At 41.9% G+C, this 22882-nt stretch overlaps 1 protein-coding gene across 4 annotated transcripts in view; it reads left to right on the top strand.

Annotated features, from left to right (window-relative positions):
* The window catches only part of MBOAT1 (membrane bound O-acyltransferase domain containing 1), a 286231-nt gene that overhangs the window by 167179 nt on the left and 96170 nt on the right, over positions 1-22882 (top strand). For 3 of the 4 annotated variants that reach the window (XM_029590751.1, XM_029590750.1, XM_029590749.1), the window contains one exon: positions 1416-1511. The exons of the other annotated variant lie outside the window; for it this stretch is intronic. In XM_029590751.1, coding sequence (XP_029446611.1) covers positions 1416-1511 — 96 coding nt within the window. The remainder of the gene's footprint in view (positions 1-1415; positions 1512-22882) is intronic. 4 annotated transcript variants of the gene reach the window in all.

Raw genomic sequence — 22882 nt, 5'->3', positions numbered from 1 at the left:
AGATTTTTTTTTATTTGAAGGGCGGGGAAATGCAAGAAATGGGATTTGAGTCCCTTTACGCTTCCGGTGCTGCTTCCCGCTCTGAACGTAGGAAGGGCGGGTAATAAGCGCCTTTAAACAAACAAACAAATAAATAACCGTGAAGCAAGGGAAAAAGAGAGAAGCCCCTGCAGCTGGGGCAGTGCTCATGTAGGGAGACTTTAGAGGGCTGCTGACTGTCAGCCCGATACAGCACCGGAGCGCACTGTTAACCTGTGTTTGGATGCGCATTTTTTGACGCGCTAGCTTTACCCCCTTATTCAGTAAGGGATTAATAGCGTGTCGCAATTAATAGCGCCCGCAACATGCAAATGCAGGATGATGGCCCTATTAGTTATTCCCACACGATTCAGCAAGTAAAATGTGCAGCCAAGCCGCACATTTTACTTTCAGAAATTAGCTTTGCTCTACACCCTCCGACTTAATATCATGGCAGTATTGTCGGAAGTCCCAAAGTAAAAAAAAAAGTAAAATCGACCCGCGGCTCGCGGGTTGAAAACCGGACGCTCAATTTTGCCGGCGTCCGGTTTATGAACCCGTGGCTGTCAGTGGGTTTGAGAACCAATGCCAGCAAAATTGAGCGTCGGCTGTCAAACTCGCCGACAGCCGCCCTCATTTAATTAATGACTCGCGCGCACCGGGAGAGAGGGCGCTCGCCCGCTCTCCTGTGACTTTTACTGAATCGGCCTGTGTGGGAGGGAGGGTGGCTCCGAACTTCTTTCCAAATGATGGTTGGTTAGGGACTGATTTTTATTTTTTAATGAGCAGGTTGAGTGGGAGAAAGTGGGTGGGTCAGAAAATCGGGATGTGAACCAATAGCATACAGTAAGAAAAAGGCTATGTTATTTGAGAGTGCCAGTAATTCATCTCTTGTTTAACAGCTGGCACAGAAAAGCATGGGAAGTGTGTCAGAACGAGGATAGTGTGGGAATTAGAAAACTCAGATTGCCATACAGATGGAACTTTGTAGGGTGTGGAAAGTGGCAGGAATCATTTATTAGTCCTGGGCTGCTTCAGGATTTGGAGCTGGGGAGGGGAAGGATTGGTGGCTGGCTCCCCCTCGTCCCTGCCAGTAGAAACTCATGGCATTACTCAGCAGTGGGATCACCTTCATAGGTGTCTGGGATTCAGAATTGTCAAACTTTATTAGCATGCTCTTTGTACAAATGTTGCCAAACTGATACAGAAAGTAATTAAAATATAAGGACTAGATCTGTGACCTTGCAGAAGATGCTAGCTAATGCCACATTGTGACTTGTACCTTTTTGCATTGGCACGAAACCTCACTACTGTCATATGCTGTACACTGTGAACTCAGGGAACTTGCTAGCGTCTTGTTCAGAGCTGTGATAGTATATCTGATGTTTTGTGTGCAGGTACTCCTTCCTGGTTGCCATGGGATACCTCACACTGTGCCACATCAGTCGAAAGTACATCTTCAATTATGGCATTCTTGCTACAGATTTCTCTGGGTAAGTACACAGAAAAGTACCTGGGCATATATCGGAAACATGGTAATGGACACCAAAAGGGGGTTGGATTTAGCACATGTTTGAAACTTGGGGGCAGTAGCAGTATCAGTTGTGAAGGCTTCAACCCTGGCTACTCTCTATTTGTACATCTTTTTGTATACATTTAGAATTCAATCATCATTTAAAAATATGAATGTACATGAAAAAAAGATGCATGAATGGACAGTAGCCAGGGCTGAAGCCTTGACGATTGGTGCTGCTACTGCTCACAGGTTTCAGACTTGTGATAATTCAGCCCCTTTTTGTGTCTAGGTAAGTGCACGTATATACAGTATACAACCTTTTTCAATATATGTGGCCAATGTAAGTAGTTTTTCTAAAGCTGGATTTGCCCTTCAGTGCTCATCCTTTTACTTTTTCAATATATTGAACAGGAACAATTCTTAAGTAACCATTTATTGCAACAAAAATAGTAAACTTTTGAAACTGGAAAAAGGCGCTACATACAACTGTAATTCTGCAGCCCAGGAATGGTTTTTCCTCTGCAAAGTTACTGAGGTTATGAACACCGCAGAGACTTACAGTTCTGCAGAATGATGGATTACGTGTTCTGCTGTACTGCCTTTCATTTACTTGTTGCAGCATCCATAGTGCATGGGATAATATGGGCAGCTGGGGCCTGAAGGAAGGTGGAGAACATGCTAATGTAGTCCAAGCCATTGGAAAAGAGAAAATGCAGTCTTATTTATTTATCTATTTATTTATTTATTTGTTTAAAGGCTTTTATATTTTGTTTATATCAAAATTATGTGCCAAATGGATCACAAAATTGACATAAAACAATAAATTAAAACATCAAGAGTAGAATTAACAATACAATAAACACAAATACAGCACTACATCATAAACCAAAATTACATATCATAAAATGTTATATAATATTTCAAAAGCCTGTCTGAAAAGGTCAGCCTTCAACAGTTTTTTCTAAACTGCTTTAAATCTTCCCTCCCCCTACATACTCGACTCACTATGTTGTCAGAAAGATGCCTTGCTCCATTGTCCTTAACCACCCAGTTTTATGACGAGGCATTGCTCTGATAATGGGAGGGGTATTTGTTAAACCTTCTAAACTAGTGGAATAGCCTGTCAAAAACAACAGAATGAAAAGGCATAGCAAAGTGCTTTGTGGCAGAATGGAAGGTTTGTGTAGGTACGTGTTTATCACCTTTACATGTGTAAAGGTGATAATAAGTGTAAATGAGGGATTTATTTTCAGTATTAGTGACTCTGCTTGTTGGGTTTGGAGTTTGTGGCTAATGTGTGGTAGGTTGTTTACCTTGGGGCCGATGCAATATGCCGAGGGCACTCTTAACGAGCAGTTAGACGCCGGTAAAATAGGTGCTAATCAATCCCCTAATGCACTAAGAGGATTAGCGCCTATTTAACGCGTGTCTAACGTAGAGTGAATGAGAGAGCGCTCATGCACTCCCAATGCAAAAAGATAAATGTGCGTCTGAGACGCACATTTATCGCTCAGATATTAACGCCTGCTTGGAGCAGGCATTAATAGCTGAGCACATTGAAAAGAAGTACAGAAAAGCAGAAAAAAATGCTTTTCTGTACTTATTTTTTTTTTTTTAACTTTAAAAAATAACTTGGTGGACCACCGAGTTATGAAGACCGATGCCGGTAAACCTGCCTGTCTGCCATTTTCATTACTGGCAGACAGGCAGGTTATGAAAACAGAAGCCGAGTTTACCGGCGTCGGTCTTCATAACTCGGCGGTCTGCCAGTATTGAAAATGGCCGCCGATAAACTCTGGGGCCGTTTTCATTAGTGGCAGATAGGCAGCTGCGACCCCCTAATTTAAATATTGCATGGCGCGCCCCCCCCCCCCCCCTTTGGGGCACCATGCGCATGTTAAGAGAGTGGGCGCTGATTATTCAGCACCCGCTTTCTACGCGCCTTTATTGCATCGGCCCCCTTGTAAGCTAGAGCATGAAGGTAGAGGAGCTGAATTGATTTAGTGTTTCCATGGTTGAAATTGGCAATTGGGAAACTAGGGTCAAACAGATCGAGTTTCCTGCATGGTTGCCACAACTCCTTCGTTCTCACCGCTACACTGAGTGCCATCTCTCCGTGTGCATGTGTTATAGGTAGGAGTGAAAAAGTTGCATGTGTGGAGGGCTGTGTCTCTCTGATTAGTAGGGTCTGTATCGGTTGGCGCGTGTGAGTGAATGGACCCATGAAGCCTGTGATCTGAGTGACTCGGCACATTGGTTCTATGTATGTGTACATGAAAGTGAGTGGATGGGGTGGATGTGTGAGTATGTCTGTGCAGTGTGGCCTCTGTTTCTGTGAGTGGGTGGGGTGTGAGGTCTGCGTGTGAATGGGTACATGTGACTGAATGGGTGGGGTGCGAGTGAGTGGTTGAGTAGTCCACATCCTCATGCACCCCAGTCTCTCCTGCTGCGCCATTTCTTCCTTTGCCTTTCTGCTCCCCAATATTTCCCTGACCAACCATTTCCTATATCTACCCTTCTCTTCCACACTCAGTTTATCTTCCCCCATCCCTCTACATGCCATTATGCTGCAGCCTCCTTTCTGGTCCCATGGCCAGTCAACCCCTAGGCAGAATGTGTGTGTGTGTATTGGAGGTAGGAGTGTAGTGGAGTTGGGTGTTTGGTGGTGGGTGGCTGTGTCTGTACATAAGTAGGGTCTGTGTCTGCTGCTGTGTGTGCATCTGGGTCAGTTGGTGCATGGACTGTATGTGCGTGGGCATGGAAGTGAGTGAGTGGCATGAGAGTATGTCCATGTATGAGTGGGGTCTGAATGTGTGCCTGTGGGTAGTGAGAGCTCGCTCTGAGCAAGTTTGTGTCTGTATGACTGGGAAGGGTGTAAACTCTGCGACTGTGTGTGACTCAGTGTGAAGGCTTTAGAGTGCTCTGTGTGCATGAGCGAGTGAGCAGGTGGAAATTGAGTGGTTGGTGTGTGACTAAGTAGGTGGAAGATTGACATCCTCATAGACACTGGTGCCCCCTTACCCCCCAATTACTCCAGCCACATAATTTTCTTCATTACTTCTCTGCTCCCTTCTCCAACAATTTCTCACACCTCCCATTCTCCTCCTTCCTTTTCTCCCTCCCCCTCCTCATCCCCACCTCATCAAGGGGTAGCTGGTCCTCTGCAAAAGTCGCGGGGCCCAGAGTTTCTACCTCCTGCGCTGCTCAGCATCTCTTCCATGGCCTGCCATTCTGGTCACAGAGCATTCTGCTCACTCTCTCTTCCGGTGCCTGTTATTTGGATCGTGGGGTGTGTCTTTTCCAGCAGCTGCTCCACACATGCACACTTGGTTCCTGCTGCTTTAGCTGCCAGGGTTCTTGTTTGGCTTGCATGGCATGTCCTTCACGGAGGCCAGTCTACTCTGTTGCTGCCGCTGGGACAAATGTGTCCTGTGTACTTCCTGCCTGCCATGTCCCTGAATGCTGCTGCTTAGACCTCTTCTACAGCTCACGGGCTCGGGGTGCCCCTCGAGCTGTGCTGCACTGCACATGATGGCCTTGTGTTCTGTTCTGGTTTCTTGGGCCGCCCATGCACACACCCTAGCCACGTTGGCCATGCATGCTTACAGGCCAGTTTAGCATTGGGTATGACTGAATGACAGTTGACCTGTTAAATTAAGGATATGTAACTTTACCATGCATAAGGAGGAATTCAGTGAAAATATGTCTCCACCTCCACCCAAACCTTCATTTCCCATTTGATTTTTCCCTCTAATTTGGTGCAGACACCTCAACTTGATTTGGATCCCACTTTTCTGTTATGTATTTTTAAAGAAATCCATTCGTAATTTCATTGGATAAGTTCTTGGAGGAGAAGTCCATTAATCAAGTTTACTTAGGGAATAGCCACTGGTATTACTGGCATCAGTAGCATGGGATCTTCTTAGTGTTTTGGTAATTGCCAGGTTCTTGTGGCCTGGTTTGGACTCTGTTGGAAACAGGATGCTGGGCTTGATGGACCCTTGGTCTGACCCAGCATGGCAATTTCTTATGTTCTTATACCCTTGGTTGTTACTATGTGATGTGTACAATAAATGCAAGCAAAAATAAACATGTCTAAATAATATGAAGGTTTAGGTGGAACCAAAACACATGTTAAATTAAGAGTTTGTTTTTGTTTGTGGGAAAGGAGTTCTCTGGGAAATCCATTAGAAGGGGTTCCAGTCGGCCTAGCATATCCTTTAACAGCCTGACCGCTCTGGGTGCTGATCAGAGGATCACTATTTAAAACCCTGTTAGCTGCTACTGCTGTTTTATCTACGCTTTTGCTGGGGCTATGGAGTCAGGACCGGAGAGAGAACAATCCTTGCTTAACTAATAAAGTATATACAGTGCATTTAGAAAGCATTCAGACCCCCTTCACTTTTTCATTATTTTGTTACGTTACAGCCTTATTCTAAAATGGATATGTATTTTTTCCCCACATCAGTCTACACACAATACCCCATATGACAAAGCGAATTCAGGTTTGTAGAAACTTTTCAAATTAATAAAAACAAAAAACCCCCCAAAACCTGAAATATCACATTTACATAAGTATTCAGATCTTTGCTATGAGACTCAAAGTTGAGCTCCAGATACATCCTGTTTCCCTTGATCATCATTGAGATATTTCTCCAACTTGATTGGAGTTCACCTATGGTAAATTCGATTGATTGGACATGATTTGGAAGGACACACTCCTGTCTATATAAGGTCCCACAGTTGACAGTGCATGTCCGAGCAAAATCAAAGTCATGAAATGGAAGGAATTGTCTGTAGACCTCTGGGACAGGATTGTGTCGAGGCACAGATCTGAAGAAGGGTACAAAAAATTGCTGTAGCGTTGAAGGTCCAGCAACATCCATCATTCTTAAAGGGAAGAAGTTTTGAACCACCAGGACTCTTCCTAGAGTTGTCCGCCACCCCAAACTGAGCAATTAGGGGAAAAGGGCCTTGGTCAGGGAGGTGACCAAGAACCCGATAGTCACTCTGACAGAGCTAAAGAGTTCCACTGTTGAGATGGGAGAACCTTCCCGAAGGACAAACATCTCTGCAGTACTCCACCAATCCAGCCTTTATGGTAGAGTGGCCAGATGGAAGACACTCCTCAGTAAAAAGGCACAAGGCAGCTTGCTTGGAGTTTGCCAAAAAGCATTTAAAGGAGACTCAGAGCATGAGAAAAAAGATTCTCTGGTCTGGTGAAACCAAGCTTGAACTGTTTGGCCTAAATGCCAAGCATCATGTCTGGAGGAAACTAGGCACTGTTAATCACCTAGCAAATACCATCCCTACGGTGAAGCATGGTGGTGGCAGCTTCATGCTATGGGGATGTTTTTCTGCTGCAGGAACTGGGAGACTAGTCATGATCGAGGGAAAGATGAATGGAACAATGTACAGAGAGATCCTTGATGAAAACCTGTTCCAGAATGATCTGGACCTCCAGACTGGGGCAGTGATTCACCTTCCAACAAGACAATGACCCTAAGCATACAGCCAAGACAATTCAGGCGTGGCTTCAGCAGAAATTCTGTGAATGTCCTTGAGTGACCCAGCCAGAGCTTGGACTTGAACACTATCGAACATCTCTGGAGAGACCTGGAAATAGCTGTATTTCATCGTTCCCCATCTAACCTGACAGCGCTTGAGTGGATCTGCAGAGAAAAATGGGAGAAAATCCCCAAATCTAGGTGTGCCAAGATTGTAGTGTCATACCCAAGAAAACTTGAAGCTATTATAGTTGCGAAAGGTGTCTCAACAAAGTACTGAATATTGGATCTGAATACTTAACGTAAATGTGATATTTCAGTTTTGGTTTTTTTTAATTTGAACAAATTTCTTCAAACTTGATTTCACTTTGTCATTATGGGCTAATGTGTGTAGATTGAGAAAAAAAAATGCATATGCATTTTAGAATAAGGCTGTAATGTAACATAATGTGGGAAAAAGTGAAGGGGTCTGAATGTTTTCTGAATGCACTGTATGTGGTACTGAAGAGGTGCTAACGAAACACCCACGTGACTGTTATGTTGGTGGTCTGTTTTGCAAATCAAATTAGGCATATAAATATTACGGAAGTGGCTGCCATGGGGAGAGGATTGCTTGCTGCTGTTGCCTTCTTTTGCCTGATGGGATAGGGATGTCCTCTCCTTCAGCTTGTTTTGATTCCTTCTCTAATAGGGCACTTCTGTGAGTGTCTGCATGTTGGAATTCTTGGGTAGTTATTTATCCAGCAATGATTGTGTGAGACTGGAATTGTGGGGGAGGGGGCATGGAGGTGAGTGGGTTAATTTTATGATGTTCACTTGTTCAAGCATTCAGTGTCTGAACATCATGGTGTTATAATATCTTCTGTAAATTTGAAGCTGGCTGATGGCTCCGTAGAGTGGTGATCCATATTTTGAAATGCTCTTCTGATTCTAATCCAAGGGCAAGCCCACTGTTCCTTTTTTTTTTTTATTGCCTTGAAAGGAAGTGACCTAGATTTACAGCCTTGGCTCCATTCTCGGAATTAGTAAAATTGGTTGATCGTGTCTTCTTGTTTCTAAAGCCAAACACACACAACGTTCTGAAGCTGTTTTATGGTGGACAGCTTTGTAATTTTTAGACAAACTCAATGTTCTTCTTTTCTAGCCTGACACAGAGCTGTCACTTTTTTCTTCTTTTATTCCTATCAACTGCTTACATACAGGAAGCGCCCAGCAGATTGCATCTGATTGACAGCCTATTTTACAACAGTTAGCAGGCAGTCTGCAGAAAGCACTCGTCCTTCCGGTCTGTCTCAGTTCTATTTCCGATGTCAGAAGCTATACTCGAGAGAGTCTTGCTCTGAATAAGTATTATTATTATTATTATATCTACTGAGAGTAGCATTTATTATATCTCCTGGGATTAGGATTTTTTTTTTTTTAAATAAATAAGAGGTGTAACCTGGTTGTGTCCCCAGTGGGTTCGGGGGTCTATGTGTTAACCCTCTCCTTATAGCATAGGTTCTCAATCTCAGCCAAAAGGCTGAGAGAGAATGACCCTGAGTTCATGGCTCAGACACCTGACGTTAGCCCAAAGTGCCAAGAAGTGATCTGGTTTTCATTTGGCCACTGCTTTGGAGCCCCCAAGGGTCCCGTAGGAGTGTACATTAGGATTTTAGAAACCAGGACTTCTTGTCACATGGGCTCTGTGAATTTTGCAACTTTCCTGGTATTAGGGTGGTTGGAGAGCAGATTTTTCGCAGGTTTCTCAAAATTGAATTGAATGGAATTTAACATTTTCCCCTAAATCTAAGGGCTGAAATCTGAACTGGATCAGAGTACTGAAATCTGATTGCACAGTTCTCTGGGATATGCTGCTGGGTTTGAGCAGCTGATGAATGTGAAGTGGCAACCTTTTTTTTTCTGATGTAATCAAATCTTACATAAGTCGGGAGATATTTAAAAATCAATATGAAAACATAAACTTGAATTTCCCAAATGAGTTTGCTTTTTAGCGTGGTGTGATTGGCATCACAGACACATTTTATTTTATTATTTATAGATTTTTATATTCTGCTTTTTGCACTTTTTTCAGTGCTTCAAAGCACTATCGCCAGAGGGCTTACAATCTAAGTTTGTACCTGAGGCAATGAATGGAAGGTAAAGTGACTTGCCCAAGGTCACAAGGAGGTACAGTGGGACTTGGACCCTGGTCTCCTGGTTCATAGTCTGCTGCTGTAACCGCTAGGCTACTCCTTCAATTGAAGTAAATAATATTATGAAAAATACGAACCAATAGTGCCGTTGAGCATGGTCATAGGGATGGGAGCATGATGATCTTAAAATAGAGACATATTACCATATCTTGAAAAGTGGTAGGAAAGTGCAGGTAATCTCATTAGTTCCTTTTCAGCCCATTGAGTCTGTGGGCAGTGTAGACTAACATCGGAGCTCTCCATATTATTGTTGATTACCCATGAGAATGCACAGTGTATTGATGATAATTTTAGCTTGGATGGGTGTGAAGTAGATGGATTGTGGGCAAAGGCAGAAGCCAAACTACCAACCTATACACACACAAAGCTTCCCTCTAGTCTTCTATGTACTCCTACTCTTCCATGCTGCTGGTTTGCTGTTGCCTTTTATACACTTATATTCTTAACTCTGCCTTTCTTGGCTTACATATTTCCTTTCTTTTTTCTTGTTTATGCTAAGCGGATTATTCTGGTGAGTTACTCTTTTCTTCTTCTGAACTTTTTAACTTTTGTGTTAAATTCATAACAGTCTTGTAGTGATGTTCCTGTTTTGTACTATGGGCATGATATCTTAAAACACAGAATAGACGTTGGCTGTAAAACCTATACCTGTGGGTTTTATAATGTGCATGGTAGCCTCTGAGAATTGTTTCTGAAACTGTGACGCAGGACTGTATTAATGGAAAACCGGTTTAGATTTCTAGCACTGCATTTGGTGGTGTGTGGCGCAGGAACTATATTCACCATTTCAGAACATATAAAAAGGAAAAAAAATTGAAATAAGCCATGCCTAGTGTTAGATGAAAACATTTTTCTTAATGAAAGCAGTACACTATGTTGTTTCTAAAGGGCATAGCAAATAGCAGTGTGCTCTACCAATGACCAAATGTTACCATGGTCATGGTTTGAAATTGTTAAAGCAGAACCACATCACCTCTTCTCTGTTCTCTGGCAATTCAACAGAACCTCGAGATACAACAGCAAAAGTCACACATGCCAGCTGGTCTTTTTTATTGGCTGTGATATCTCAAATGACTTTGCACATGCTGCATGACGCAGTCCATTCACATTCCATGTGGGATAGCCCTTTGATACTGTTGTGAACATGGCTGCTTCTTGGGATATAGAGTTGTCATGGGGAATGAATGTCATGGTTTTAATAGAAATAGGGCGGTATGATTCTGGAAGCAGAAGATTTCTACCAGGTTTAGGTATCACAGTTGTTTGTCCCATATAAAATTGTGCCTTGGATAACAGACTCTCCAAACATACTAGTTAAAGGAAGACCAATCTGTCCCATCAGCATCTTACAAAATTCTCCAGAAAATTAATCTGATCCAGGAGCTTTGTGTAATTTAGTCTTTAAATTCTGCTTCCGCAGCTATCTAGTCCTACAGGATTATTTAACATACGTAGTTAAATAATCCTATAAGACTACAGGAGTGGTTAATTCACAAGAGGATTGGGAGCCTGGGCACGCATATGACAGATGACATTTATTGTGGACAAGTGCAAAGTGATACATATAGGAAAGAGCAATCTAAAAACTATAACTACACAATGTAAAGTTCCACATTAGGAGTCATCACTCAGGAAAAGGATCTAGGCGTCATCGCGGATAATATATTGAATTCCTCTGCTCAGTGTGCGGCAGGAGCCAAGAAAGCAAATAGACTAGTAGGAATTATTAGGAAAGGAATGGAGAATAAACAAGGAGTGTCATAATGCTTCTTTATTGCTCCATGATATGACCAAATTTGAGTGTTGTGTGCAATTCTGATCCCCATATCTCAAAAAGGTTATAGCAGAATTAGAAAAGGTACAGAGAAGTGTGACCAAAATCATAAAAGGGATTGAATTCCCCTACAAGGAAAGGCTAAAAATATTAGGACTCTTCAGATTGAAAAAGAGATGGCTGAGGGAAGATATGATAGAGGTCTGTAAAATAATGAGTGGAAATGGAATAGGTGAACATAAATCAGATGTTTACTTTATCAAAAAGTATATAAACTAGGGGAAATGCAATGAAGTTACTAAGTAGTACATTTAAAACAAATAGAATTTCTTTTTTTTTAACCAATGCATAGTTAAACTCTGAAATCCATTGCCAGAGGACGTGGTGAAAGCTGGTAGCATAGATGGGATTAAAAAAGGTTTAGAAAGTTACTGGAAGAAAAGTTCATAAGCCACTATTAAGGTGGGCGAGGGGATATCCACTGCTTATTCCTAGGATAAAAATCATGGAATCTATTTACCTTTTGGCATATTGCCAGGTACTTGTGATCGGGATTGACCACTGTTGGAAACAGGATACTGGGCTTGATGGACCTTTGGTCTGACCCAGATTGGCAAATCTTACGTTCTTATGTTGTTCTTTTGTAACCCTAACTAAATTAGAGGTGGCTAGGTGCTTTATATAAATCTTCATAGAACCCTCTAAAACTTCATAAATCTCTTAACTAGAAATTACAGTTCTCCCAAATCTATTTCTCAAAGTTGATATACATTTAGGGCCTGTCTGAGCCTTGGTAACATTTGCCAGCATCTTACCTGCTTTATTGCCAAAAGCAAAAAAAAAAACATGTGTTAATACAACACCACTTTTTGTTGTGCTGGTGTATTTGGGAATTCAACATAATCTGCATTGCTATTGGTTGTTTTCTTCTGATATTTTTTCCCATAGATAAGCTTGTTCCTCTTTTACTGTTCTTCCAAATGTCCCCTAGTAGAACTGCCTTAGCGGTTTCCCAAAATAGAACTAGAGAGTTCCAGTGCAAAGTCTTCCTATTATTGAATGAGATAATCTTGAAATTTATGATCCTTATATAAGTAAGCAGGGAACCTCCCCTTCCATGTTTTTTTTCCATTTTATATATAATTTAAAATAATTATACAGCAATAACCTTGTTACAGAAATGTTGAGATTTCAAAGAAAACATACAAAATATTAAAAAAAAAAAAATTGAGCAAAAACCAGAAAACTAAAATAAATAAATAAATATAGCCCACAAATAAATGCTCCAGTGGAGAACAGTTAGAAAAGATTATCAAAGGAAACTATACCAATAAAAAAAAATTAGGAAAAAAGGCGTAACAATTTATTACAAACTCTCAGCTGGTCTCTGCACCATTACCCCTCCAGTGGAAAGAGAACAGCTTAGCTTCTTTGCATATAAGAAGTTCCTCAGCTGCTGTGGGAGAAATAAAAGCGTAATTAACTTGTGCATATGTAACGAAACACTTGCATGGATACCACAGAAGAAAGGAAGCACCAAGAGCCCCTAGTCTCTTGTGCAAAGCCTAAAATATCTTTCTTTTCTCCTGAGTTGATCTTGTAGCATCGGAGAATCTCACATATAACTATGTTACAAGAAAGTTAGTTGGATGGTAGTGAAACGTCATTGGCTTAGTGAGGTATTTTTATGCATCACCTGAGCACAGAACAGCAGGGGCTGTAATATTAATAGCGAAGAATTCCCCCTTTAAAGAAGGGAAAACAATCAAAAATGTGGAAGGTAGATATATTATTGTTGAAGGTGCCTTATATAATAAGCCGATTGTCTTATGTGACGTATAAATGCCAGATGTTTATTCTCATGCATTTTTTACCAACCTGATTCAGCTATTGATGGTTTATATTCATACACCAGTAGTATTAGGTGGTGATTTAACTGTGTGCATAACCATCTCTTAGACAAATAACCTACTGATCCAACTAAACCATATATACTGATCCAAAAATTTCTCTGATAACCTTTGAAAGTAAGAATGAAATACAGGATCCATGTCCTCCATAAAACCAAAAGATGCCAACAAAGTGCATCAGTTGGATGCTTCAACTTCAGTGGCTCCCACATCAGTTAAATTCAGTCCATCGGATACTGGAACAACCTCAATTCCAGATTGTGCAAATTGTTTTTTTTTTTTATAAGGCATATGATTCACCTTATTTAAAAGTGGGACTGCATCAGGTGATATGGACAACATATCAGTAAAGTATTTACCGTATTTTTCGCTCCATAAGACGCACTTTTTTCCCCCCAAAAGTGGGGGGAAAATGTATGTGCGTCTTATGGAGCGAATATAAAAAAAAAAACCAAACAAAAATCTAACAAACCCCCCCCCGACTCCCCCAAGACCTGCCGACTTAATTTCCTACAACCCCCCACCCTCCTGACCCCCCCAAGACCTGCCGACTTAATTTCCTACAACCCCCCACCATCCTGACTCCCCCAAGACCTGCCGACTTAATTTCCTACAACCCCCCACCCTCCTGACCCCCCCCAAGACCTGCCGACTTAATTTCCTACAACCCCCCACCCTCCTGACCCTCCCCAGACCTGCCAAACATCCCTGGTGGTCCAGCGGGGGTCCGGGAACGATCTCCTGGGCGTGGGCTGTCGGCTGCCAGTAAACAAAATGGCGCCGACGGCCCTTTGCCCTCACTATGTCACTGGGACCCGACCGCTGCTATTGGTCGGTCTCAGTGACATAGTGAGGGCAAAGGGCCGTCGGCGCCATTTTGATTACTGGCAGCCGACGGCCCACGCCCAGGAGATCGTTCCCGGACCGCTCCTGGACCACCAGGGATGTTTGGCAGGTCTTGGGGGGGTCAGGAGGGTGGGGGGTTGTAGGAAATTAAGTCGGCAGGTCTTGGGGGGGTCAGGAGGGTGGGGGGTTGTAGGAAATTAATTCGGCAGGTCTTGGGGGGTCAGGAGGGTGGGGGTTGTTAATTTAAAGGGTTGGGATGGGGGTTTTTTGGGGGGGAGGGGTTCCCAGAGAAAGAAAAGTTTTCTGATCTGGGGAGTGGACCGAAATGGCCCTCCCCAGACCCGAAAACAAAATGGGGAGAAAAAAAAAAAGCTATGCACTCCCCTAATTTGCTCCATAAGACGCCCAGACGCAGAGCCGGTTTAGCACAATTTTTTTTTTTTTATTTTCCCCATCTGAATCCTAGGTGCGTCTTATGGTCAGGTGCGTCTTATGGAGCGAAAAATACGGTATTTATTAAGTTAAGAAAAGTAATGAATTCACAGATTCAACTGTCTAGTAGGATCCTCTAGTTGTTCCAGATGTCTATGAGCAAAAATCTGGTCCTGAATCAAAGTACTATTTGTAGATTTAATTTTTTTAATCTATTCCTTAAGATCCACAATTACTTTATTATATTTCTTTTTATCCTCCTGTTTTTTGGCAAGAACATTGACTGAATTTGCCACTTTAGAGAGATCACCAGCAGCTGCTGTAATAGAAGAATCCAGTCTGTCTAATAACAGCCCAAACGGAGTCTAATGTCACCACCGGAGGTTTTACTATTGGAAGCCCAAAGAAGTTAAAGAGTTCGGAACAGTACCTTGAAGAATATCAACTTGCGAATTCACAGAACATAAGATATGCCATACTGGGTCAGACCAAGGGTCTATCAGGCCCAGTATCCTGTTTCTAGCAGTGGCCAATTCAGGCTTCAAGTACCTGGCAAATACCCAAACATTAGATAGATCACAAGCTACTATTGCTTATTAATTACCATAATAGCATTTTATGGATTTTTCCTGTAGGAACTTATCCAAACCTTTTTTAAACTCAGTTACACTAACTGCTGTAACCACATTCTCTGGCAATGAATTCCAGAGCTTAACTATGCACGGAGTGAAAAAGAGTTTTCTTTGCTTTGTTTTAAATGAGCTACTTGCTAACTTAATGGAGTCCTGAGAGAGTAAATAATCAACTTACATTAACTTGTTCAAGTCCTTTCAAGATTTTGTAGACTTTTATTATATTGCCCCGCAGTCGTCTCTTCTCAAAACTGAACAGCCCTAACTTCTTTAGCATTTCCTCATAGGGCAGCCATTCCATGCCCCTTATCATTTTGGTCGTCTTTCTCTGCCCTTTCTCCAGAGCAGCTGTATCCTTTTTGAGATGTGGTGACCAGAATTGCACACAGTATTCAAGGTGCAGTCTCACCATGGAGCGATACAGAGGCATTATGACATTTGCCGTTTTATTCACCATTCCCTTCTTAATAATTCCTATCATTCTGTTTGCTTTTTTGATCACCACAGCACACTGAGCCAACAATTTCAATGTATTATCCACTATGACGCCTAGATCTCTTTCCTGGGTGGTAACTCCTAAGATAGAACCTAACATTGTGTAATTACAGCAAGGGTTATTTTTCCCTATATGCATCACCTTGCATTTATCCACATTAAATTTCATCTGCCATTTTGATGCCCAATCTTCCAGTCTCACAAGGTCCTCCTGCAATTTATCACAATCCACTTGAGGATTAGGAAGAAATGGAAACATTTATTCCTAGCTCTTGCATTCCAGCGATTCCTCCAGCCGGCATAACAGCCACCTCGAGTCTTACTGCTTGATTTTCTGTGTCGTCCTTCTGCGGCATGCCAGCCCCAGATCACAGGTGCAGTAGATGGAAGACCGGGGGGACGGGTGAGGGAAATCTCCTCTTCAGCCGAGTCGGGCTCTACTTCACCAGTCGTAACAATGGAAATTTCTCCCTCCAATTGTCCCGGACCTCGCTCCAAAAAATGCGTTCATCTATTGCTGAGAGACTGGAAGATATAGCAGGTAAACTCCTCAATTTGCCTTTTCTTTTCAGAGACGTTCCTCTCAGGAGGAGAAACTGAGGACTAACACTGGAGAAACAAACTGACCCAGTCTGGAGCTATGCAGCCATCTTGACTCCTCCCCCCACCACTTCTCTTTTTGGTTCCCTTAATGGAAGCCACCCAAGTCTAAACAGAATGGTATATGATCCGACATTTCTAGTGGACAAATTTCTGCTCTGGCTCCATTGGAAAAATTGGGTCTATCTACAAATAAATAATCCAGTTGGGCTTGACTATCATGTGCTCTAGAAATCTGAGCGTAATCTTTTTCATTTGGGTGAAGACTTCTCCAAATGTTAAGTCTAGATTGTTACAAAAATAGGGAATATTTTGCTGTTTTCGGTTAGTTGGATAAGTCTGTTATTTGTCTAAGAGATGGTTATGCATGCAGTTAAAATTACTACCTTTTACTACTAGTGTATGAATATAATACAGTTAGTGCTTCTCAGAAGCCAGCCGCAAGTAGTGCTTCCATTAATTAACTCTCCAATGAGGTCAGGTTAACACTACCAGCTTCCTTTCTGCTTCCAGCTTTATGAAGGAGAACATCCGTCTATCTCCAATTCCCTCGAACCATTTCAGTATCAAATGATTGATCATATAGTACTATCAATGGAGCTGCCCAAACATCTTTGTTCTTTATGCTGTTTTGAATAGTTCTGACTGTATAGTGACTTGATTTTATGTTTGTACCTTTGTTACATGATTTTATGAATGTACAGTTTTTAACCACCATGATATAATGGCGAATGCGATAAAGAAATAATTTTAAATAAATAAACCATCAAAGGTTGAATCAGGTTGGTAAAAAAATGCATGAGAATAAACATCTGGTGCTTATGCATTACATAGGACAATTGGCTTATTATATTTATTTATTTTATTTATAGCTTTTATATACCGACTTTCTTGATACAAATCAAATCAACTCGGTTTACAGAGATAAGGTACTTTCAACAATAATATATCTACCTTCCACATTTTTGATTGTTTTCCCTTCTTTAAAGGGGGTTTTTTTCGCTGCTAATATTGCAGCCCCTGCTCTTCTGTATCCAGACGATGCATAAAACTCCGCACCAAGCCAATGACTTTTCAGCGTAAGATGTTCAGTATCATCCAACTTAGTTTCCTGTAACATAGTTATAAGTGAGTTATACCTTTTGAGAGCTTGCCGAACCTTGTGTCTCTTTACCACTGACCCAATCCCATAGGTAATAATTATAAGACTGGCTGAAGAAAGTTCTTCTCTTGGCAGAGAGGGTCAATTCTTTTTTTTCTTGGAGATCTCCCCATGCTCCATCTGTAACAACTTGAAAAATTCAGTACGCAATTTATTATTAATAGAAAAAGTTGTTGGGGAAGGAGGGGACTCCTCAGAAGAGGAGGGACTTCTTCTAACATGGGGTGCATATATACAATCTCTCCCAGGTAATGCTAGAAGTTTGGTTTTGAATGATTTCAGTGGTCCTAGTAGATATGCAAGTGAAAGGTGAGGAACAAAGATACTTGTTCTTCATTCTTTCCTCTTGTCGCAGCTAGCTAGTGGGGTTGGTATGGTTGGTTACATTTAGGTAGGTGGGTGGGTTTGTGAAGTGGGCAAAGGGTGTTGAATAATTGTATGTTAAATATTAGGAGTTGGTTAAAGCAGGGAATATGTGTTATGCTATTTTTGTGTTGAAAACTTAATAAAAAGATTTGTATTAAAAAAAAAAAATAAAAATACACATTTTTTGGAGAGGCGATTGTTGCTGCATACTGGGTGTATATTCTAAATAGTAACATTGTAAATGATAGCAGAAAAAGACCAGATTGACCCATCCTGTTTACCCAGCTGAGAATCTTCCGATGGAATAGCTGAGTACATAAAATCCCATGCCGTAAGATCTAGCAGGACCCTCCTAAGGACAGATATAGTTATATAATTGTTTGTTGTGCAGATATTCTGAGCCTCTCCCAGTTCTTTTGGTGTATCACATTCCTCTGTTTAAACAGGAGACTTGACTCAGGGAGCAGCTCTGCACCCTCCTTGAGTTAGCTGAGCCTGAGAATGTCTAGTCACAGGGAGGGTGGAATAGTTTCACCCTGAAAATGAATTTAGGAAGTCTTGGTTAGTTTGTTTTATTTTCATATTAGGATGAAGTTTTAAAAGTGGATCCCAAGTGAGGATTTACAAAATAAAAATTCCAAGACTAGCAAAATGAGATTTGTAAGATTCGTGCTGACTAATCTGCTCTCCATACTTGCGGTTCAAAGGTATGTGCAATTAAGACCTGAAGGCCCCCTTGACCACAGCATTAACACTTGGGAACCATTTACTCAGGATTGCAGTCACTGAAAACATGGACCTCTATCGAAGGCTTTCAGAAATATGAGAAAGACTGACATGTATTCAGGAAGATGAGAGCTCTCAGGAAGAAAAACCAAAACTCTGATATCACTTTATCTATTTTGTGCTGCAGTCTTTGCCACGGACTGCCATTCTCATGTGGAACCTTATAGTCAGTGGTCTGGAACTCCTGCAGCAAATTTTTCAAGATTCTGTGACGAGTTCTGTGGCAGATTTTTCAAAATTCTGCATCAATTATGTGGCAGTTTTACATATTTTTCTTATTATACATTATTTTTTCTTTAAAAAATAGTTATTTCCTGATGTTTTTATGGCCAGTTAATGTTCTTTTTTGAGAGAGAGGGATGGTAATGGAAAGGGAATAGGGTAGATGGTGAAAAGGGAAACTGGGGATGGGAAGATGGGTAATTTCAGAGAAGGAATCTCAGGCAGGAACGGTAGAAGGATAGAGGATGGAGGGGATAGATGAAAATGAGGAGGGGAAGATAGGAGGAATTACAGATCAGAGGGAAAGGGAATGAGTGGAGAAGAAATAAGGGGGGGATCAAGGAGATGGGGAAGAGAGAAAGAGAGGACCCTTGATTGAGGAAGGGACCCAGGATCAGGAGAGGGAGGGATGATTCACTCGCACCCTTCCTATCAACACTGATTCCTTCTTTCACACTCCTTTGTATTCACAGACCCTTTGGAAATCTCATTTTCTTGGTGCGCCCCCTGCCCTCATCCTCAGTGGAATCTGTCCCCAGTCCCTTAACTCACTTTCCATCCTTTCACCCCCAAACCTAGTCTGATTCCTTCATTCATTCTTGCTCCATCCATCCTCTTATTCACTGTTCATCCCTCCTGTACTCCCTCTAAGCCCCTCATTCACTCTTGTCCTGCACTACCCCGATCCCTCTCTTGCCCCCATCTCATCATTCACTCTCTTCTTCCTTTTTGTTGCTAGTAAACAAATGGTCTTTAATTACAGGACTGTACAATATACAGTACATAAGGTTTTAATACAAAATTCATAGAAAACATATAGACACCAATCTGCAAGAACATCACCTATGCAAGTTACTGTCTTACCTCTGGTATGAGCTAGTTGGCTTTTTCCAATTTTTGTTGTGAAAATTAACTTTCTTGAATAGATTCTTGGCCCATTCCGGCAGTTAGGAAGGATCGTGTGAGCTGGATGTTCTGCAGTGCCATTTCGAAGGAAAATAAGTTAGATAATGAAATGTGTGAAAATCTGGCACCATCATATGACTTTAATTCAGTGGAAACACTTCTCCCCACCTTGTTTCCATGCCACATTGCATTATGCAGTGACTTGATATTAGCATTGTATTACCAACCAGATTTCTTGAATTTCTAAGTCTCTGTAGTGTTGGAAAGTCAGAAGGAAAGCAGGGTTGAGAATAAATGCTTTCATTGTATGGGCCAAGTTTTCAAAAATGACGTCAGGAACGTTGGGGGGGGGGGGGGGCAGGCAAGACCAGCAAAATTGTAAGAGCATAGAGCTTATACGAATGGAGCAGTGCCACTTCTGAATTACACACATAATCACAATTGTGCTGCCAGCTTCTTGTCAAAGGCCTCACTCAAGCTCCACTTGGTGAGACACTCTTTGTATAAAATGATTTAACTCTTCGCCACATCACTGCTTATAATAAAAAATAAATTGTACATCAAACAATAACTTAATATGTCTTCACATCCCAATTACATGAATTTTGGCAGGTTCCAATACCTTTTATTGGCTTAATAGAAATATTGTTCAAAAATGTTGTCCATGAATGTTTGAGCTACATAGGTCCTATCTTCTGATGTGAGTAGATGTCTCTGATGTGACTGCTTAGGAAGGGATTTATATGGTTTCAAATTCATTTACAACATTTTTGGATAATTTTTGTTGAGCCCAGTGGCATAACCACCCAATCCGGGCTGCCTGATGCCGGAAGAGGTCTAAAGAATGGCCACCGCGGGAGCTCATCCCCATGAAGGTGAAGGAGAAGACCTGCAGAAGCAAGGCTCCTGCGGGAGCCCACCCCCATGGTGGCATGCAGAAGCAAAGCTGCATGTGATCCTATCACCGCAGCGGTGAAGGTGATAAAAGGCAGGCTATAACAAGGTTGCCATGGATCCCTTCTCATTGTGGCAGAAGGAGTCTGGTGGTGGCTGAAGAAGAGGCCCTTTGTTTGTGTGTACGAGAGTGGAAGCCTGTGTGTGTATGTGTGACAATGGGAGCCTGTGTATATGTGAGTGTGTGCATATATGAGAATGGGAGCCTGGGGATGGGTGTCTGTGTGTGTGAGAGAGAGGGAGCCTGGGTGTGTGTGTATGAAAATGGAAGCCTTGGTATGTGTGTGTATGAGAATGGGAGCCTGGATATTTGTGTGATTTGAGAATGGGAGTCTGGATATGTGTATGTGAGAATGAGAGTCTGGGTGTGTATATATGAGAGTGGGAGCCTGGGGGTGTGTGTATGTGTGAGAATAAGAGACTGGATGAGTATGTATGAAAGAATGAGTGGGAGCCTGAGTATTTGTGTGTATGAGAGAGAGAGAGCGTGAGACCTTGTGTGTTTGTGAGAATGTGAGAGTGAGAGCTTATATGTGAGAAAGTATGTGAGCGTTAGAGCTTGTGTGTATGTATGTGTATTTGAGAACATGTGAGAATGAGAGCTTATGTGTGTGGGAGAGAATGTGAAAGTGAGCTGGTATGTGTGTGTGAGAATATTTAAGAGTGAGAGCTTGTGTGTGGGGCAGAGCATGTGAGAGTGTGTGGGGCAGAGCATGTGAGAGTAAGTGGGGGAGAGCATGTGAGAGTAAGAGCTTGTGTGTGCGAGGGAGTCTGTGAGAGAAAACATGAGCCTGAATGAGTGAAAGGGAAGAAGGAGAAGAAACACCCTGAAAAAGGAAATAGGAAAAGACCAACAAGGGGAAAGAGGAAAAAAGAGACTGGGACCAACTGATTAGAAAAATAAAAAGATCAGACAACAAAATTAAAAAAAACAAAACAAAAACCAAACATTTTGAATTTTTAGTGATTGGAACATGCCATTTTTGGGAATTTGCATTTTTTATATTTTGGTATTTTGGTCTTTCATTAGAGTTCCATTCTTCAGAGTTTATTTCCCAAGCTTTCTATTTCAGTTTTGTCTACATGTCTCTTTCAAATGTTTATTTCCTTATACTAGATAAAAATCGGTCTGTGTTGTCCTTGTGTGTGATTAAGGTGCAGTATTTCTGCTAGTGTGTAGTTTCTCTGTAGGGATTTGTAGCAGTCCGGCTTATTCTGTTACCCCAGTAGGTGGTGTATTTATGTTCTAGGGCTTAGTGTAGTAGTTGTATGCTGCTGTTTGAGTCCTGAGAGTCAGTGCTGTGATATGATTGTATGGTATGGCAAGGTTCTAGGTGTTTTTTTTGCAGGTGGTTGTGTTGCTTCACAATTTTTTTTTTTTTTTTGCTCTGGTGACATTAGAATTTGAAATCTTTCTTTTGAATTGTAATGTGAATTGTCCTAGTTCTGCTTTGTACCTGTTCTTATGGTTATTATGATTATTGCTATTTTATTGTAGTTATGATATCTATATTTCTGGAAAGAGGATTCATGAAAGAATACATTGATTGAATCTGATATTTATGTGTTCTTTGCTTTTTACATGATATTCTTCTGTATTTATAAACTGTATTAAATATAAAATAAATACAGATTAATAAGGCATTTTAATGTTGTAAATGATTGTATCCAAGTCAACCCTGTCTCTCCGGGACTATTTGTCCTGGTGGCGGGTACTCTTCAATCTGGAATGGGGGATTTCCTTCTGGAGTCTCCCTAATCAAATTGTGCTAACCACGGATGCATCTGCCCTGGGGTTGGGGAGCTCATGTAGATGGGCTCGGCACCCAGGGACTACGGTCCCCTCAGGAAAGTTCTTGTCAGATAAACTTCAGGGAGCTTCGGGTGATCAGGTACGCACTCTGGGCTTTCAGTAACAACAAAATTGTCCTGATCCAGACCAACAACCAAGTAGCCATGTAGTATGTCAGAAGCAGGGAGGCAAGGGATCGTATCTCCTGTATTAGGAAGCGGTCCAGATCTGGTCCAGGGCCATGGCCCATGGGATGGTGCTCAGGGCCATGTACCTGGCCAGAATGGAGATTGTGATAGTAGACAGGCTGAGTCGAGCCTTCAGACCCCACGAGTGGACTAGGGGGTAATGAATTGAATTTTCCATCTCTGGGGGAGCCCAGATGTAGATATGTTCGTGTTCCCTGCAACTGGAAGGTGCCTTGGTTCTGCTCCCTGTGCTGGTCGGATAGCAAACCAGCCTCGGATACTCTTGCCCGTCATTGGGGCAAGGATCTTCTGTATGTGTATCCTTTGATTCACTTAGTAGTGAAGACTGTCTTGAAGCTTCGCGAAGACAGAGGGACTATGATCCTCATAGTCCCTCACTGGCTGAGACAGGTCTGGTTTCCACACCTGCCGGAGTTGTCCATCCGGAAATTGATCAGTCTGGGGACTTCCCCGGATCTCATCATGCAAGATCAGGGCAGGCTGTGGCATCCCAACCTCCAGGCCCTGTCACTCACAACCTGGATGTTGAGAGGTTTATCCTGCAGTCACTTGATCTTTCT

This window comes from Rhinatrema bivittatum, chromosome 2 (assembly GCF_901001135.1).
Source record: "Rhinatrema bivittatum chromosome 2, aRhiBiv1.1, whole genome shotgun sequence".
Lineage (NCBI taxonomy): Eukaryota > Metazoa > Chordata > Amphibia > Gymnophiona > Rhinatrematidae > Rhinatrema > Rhinatrema bivittatum.
This window is presented reverse-complemented; position numbering and strand designations above follow the sequence as displayed.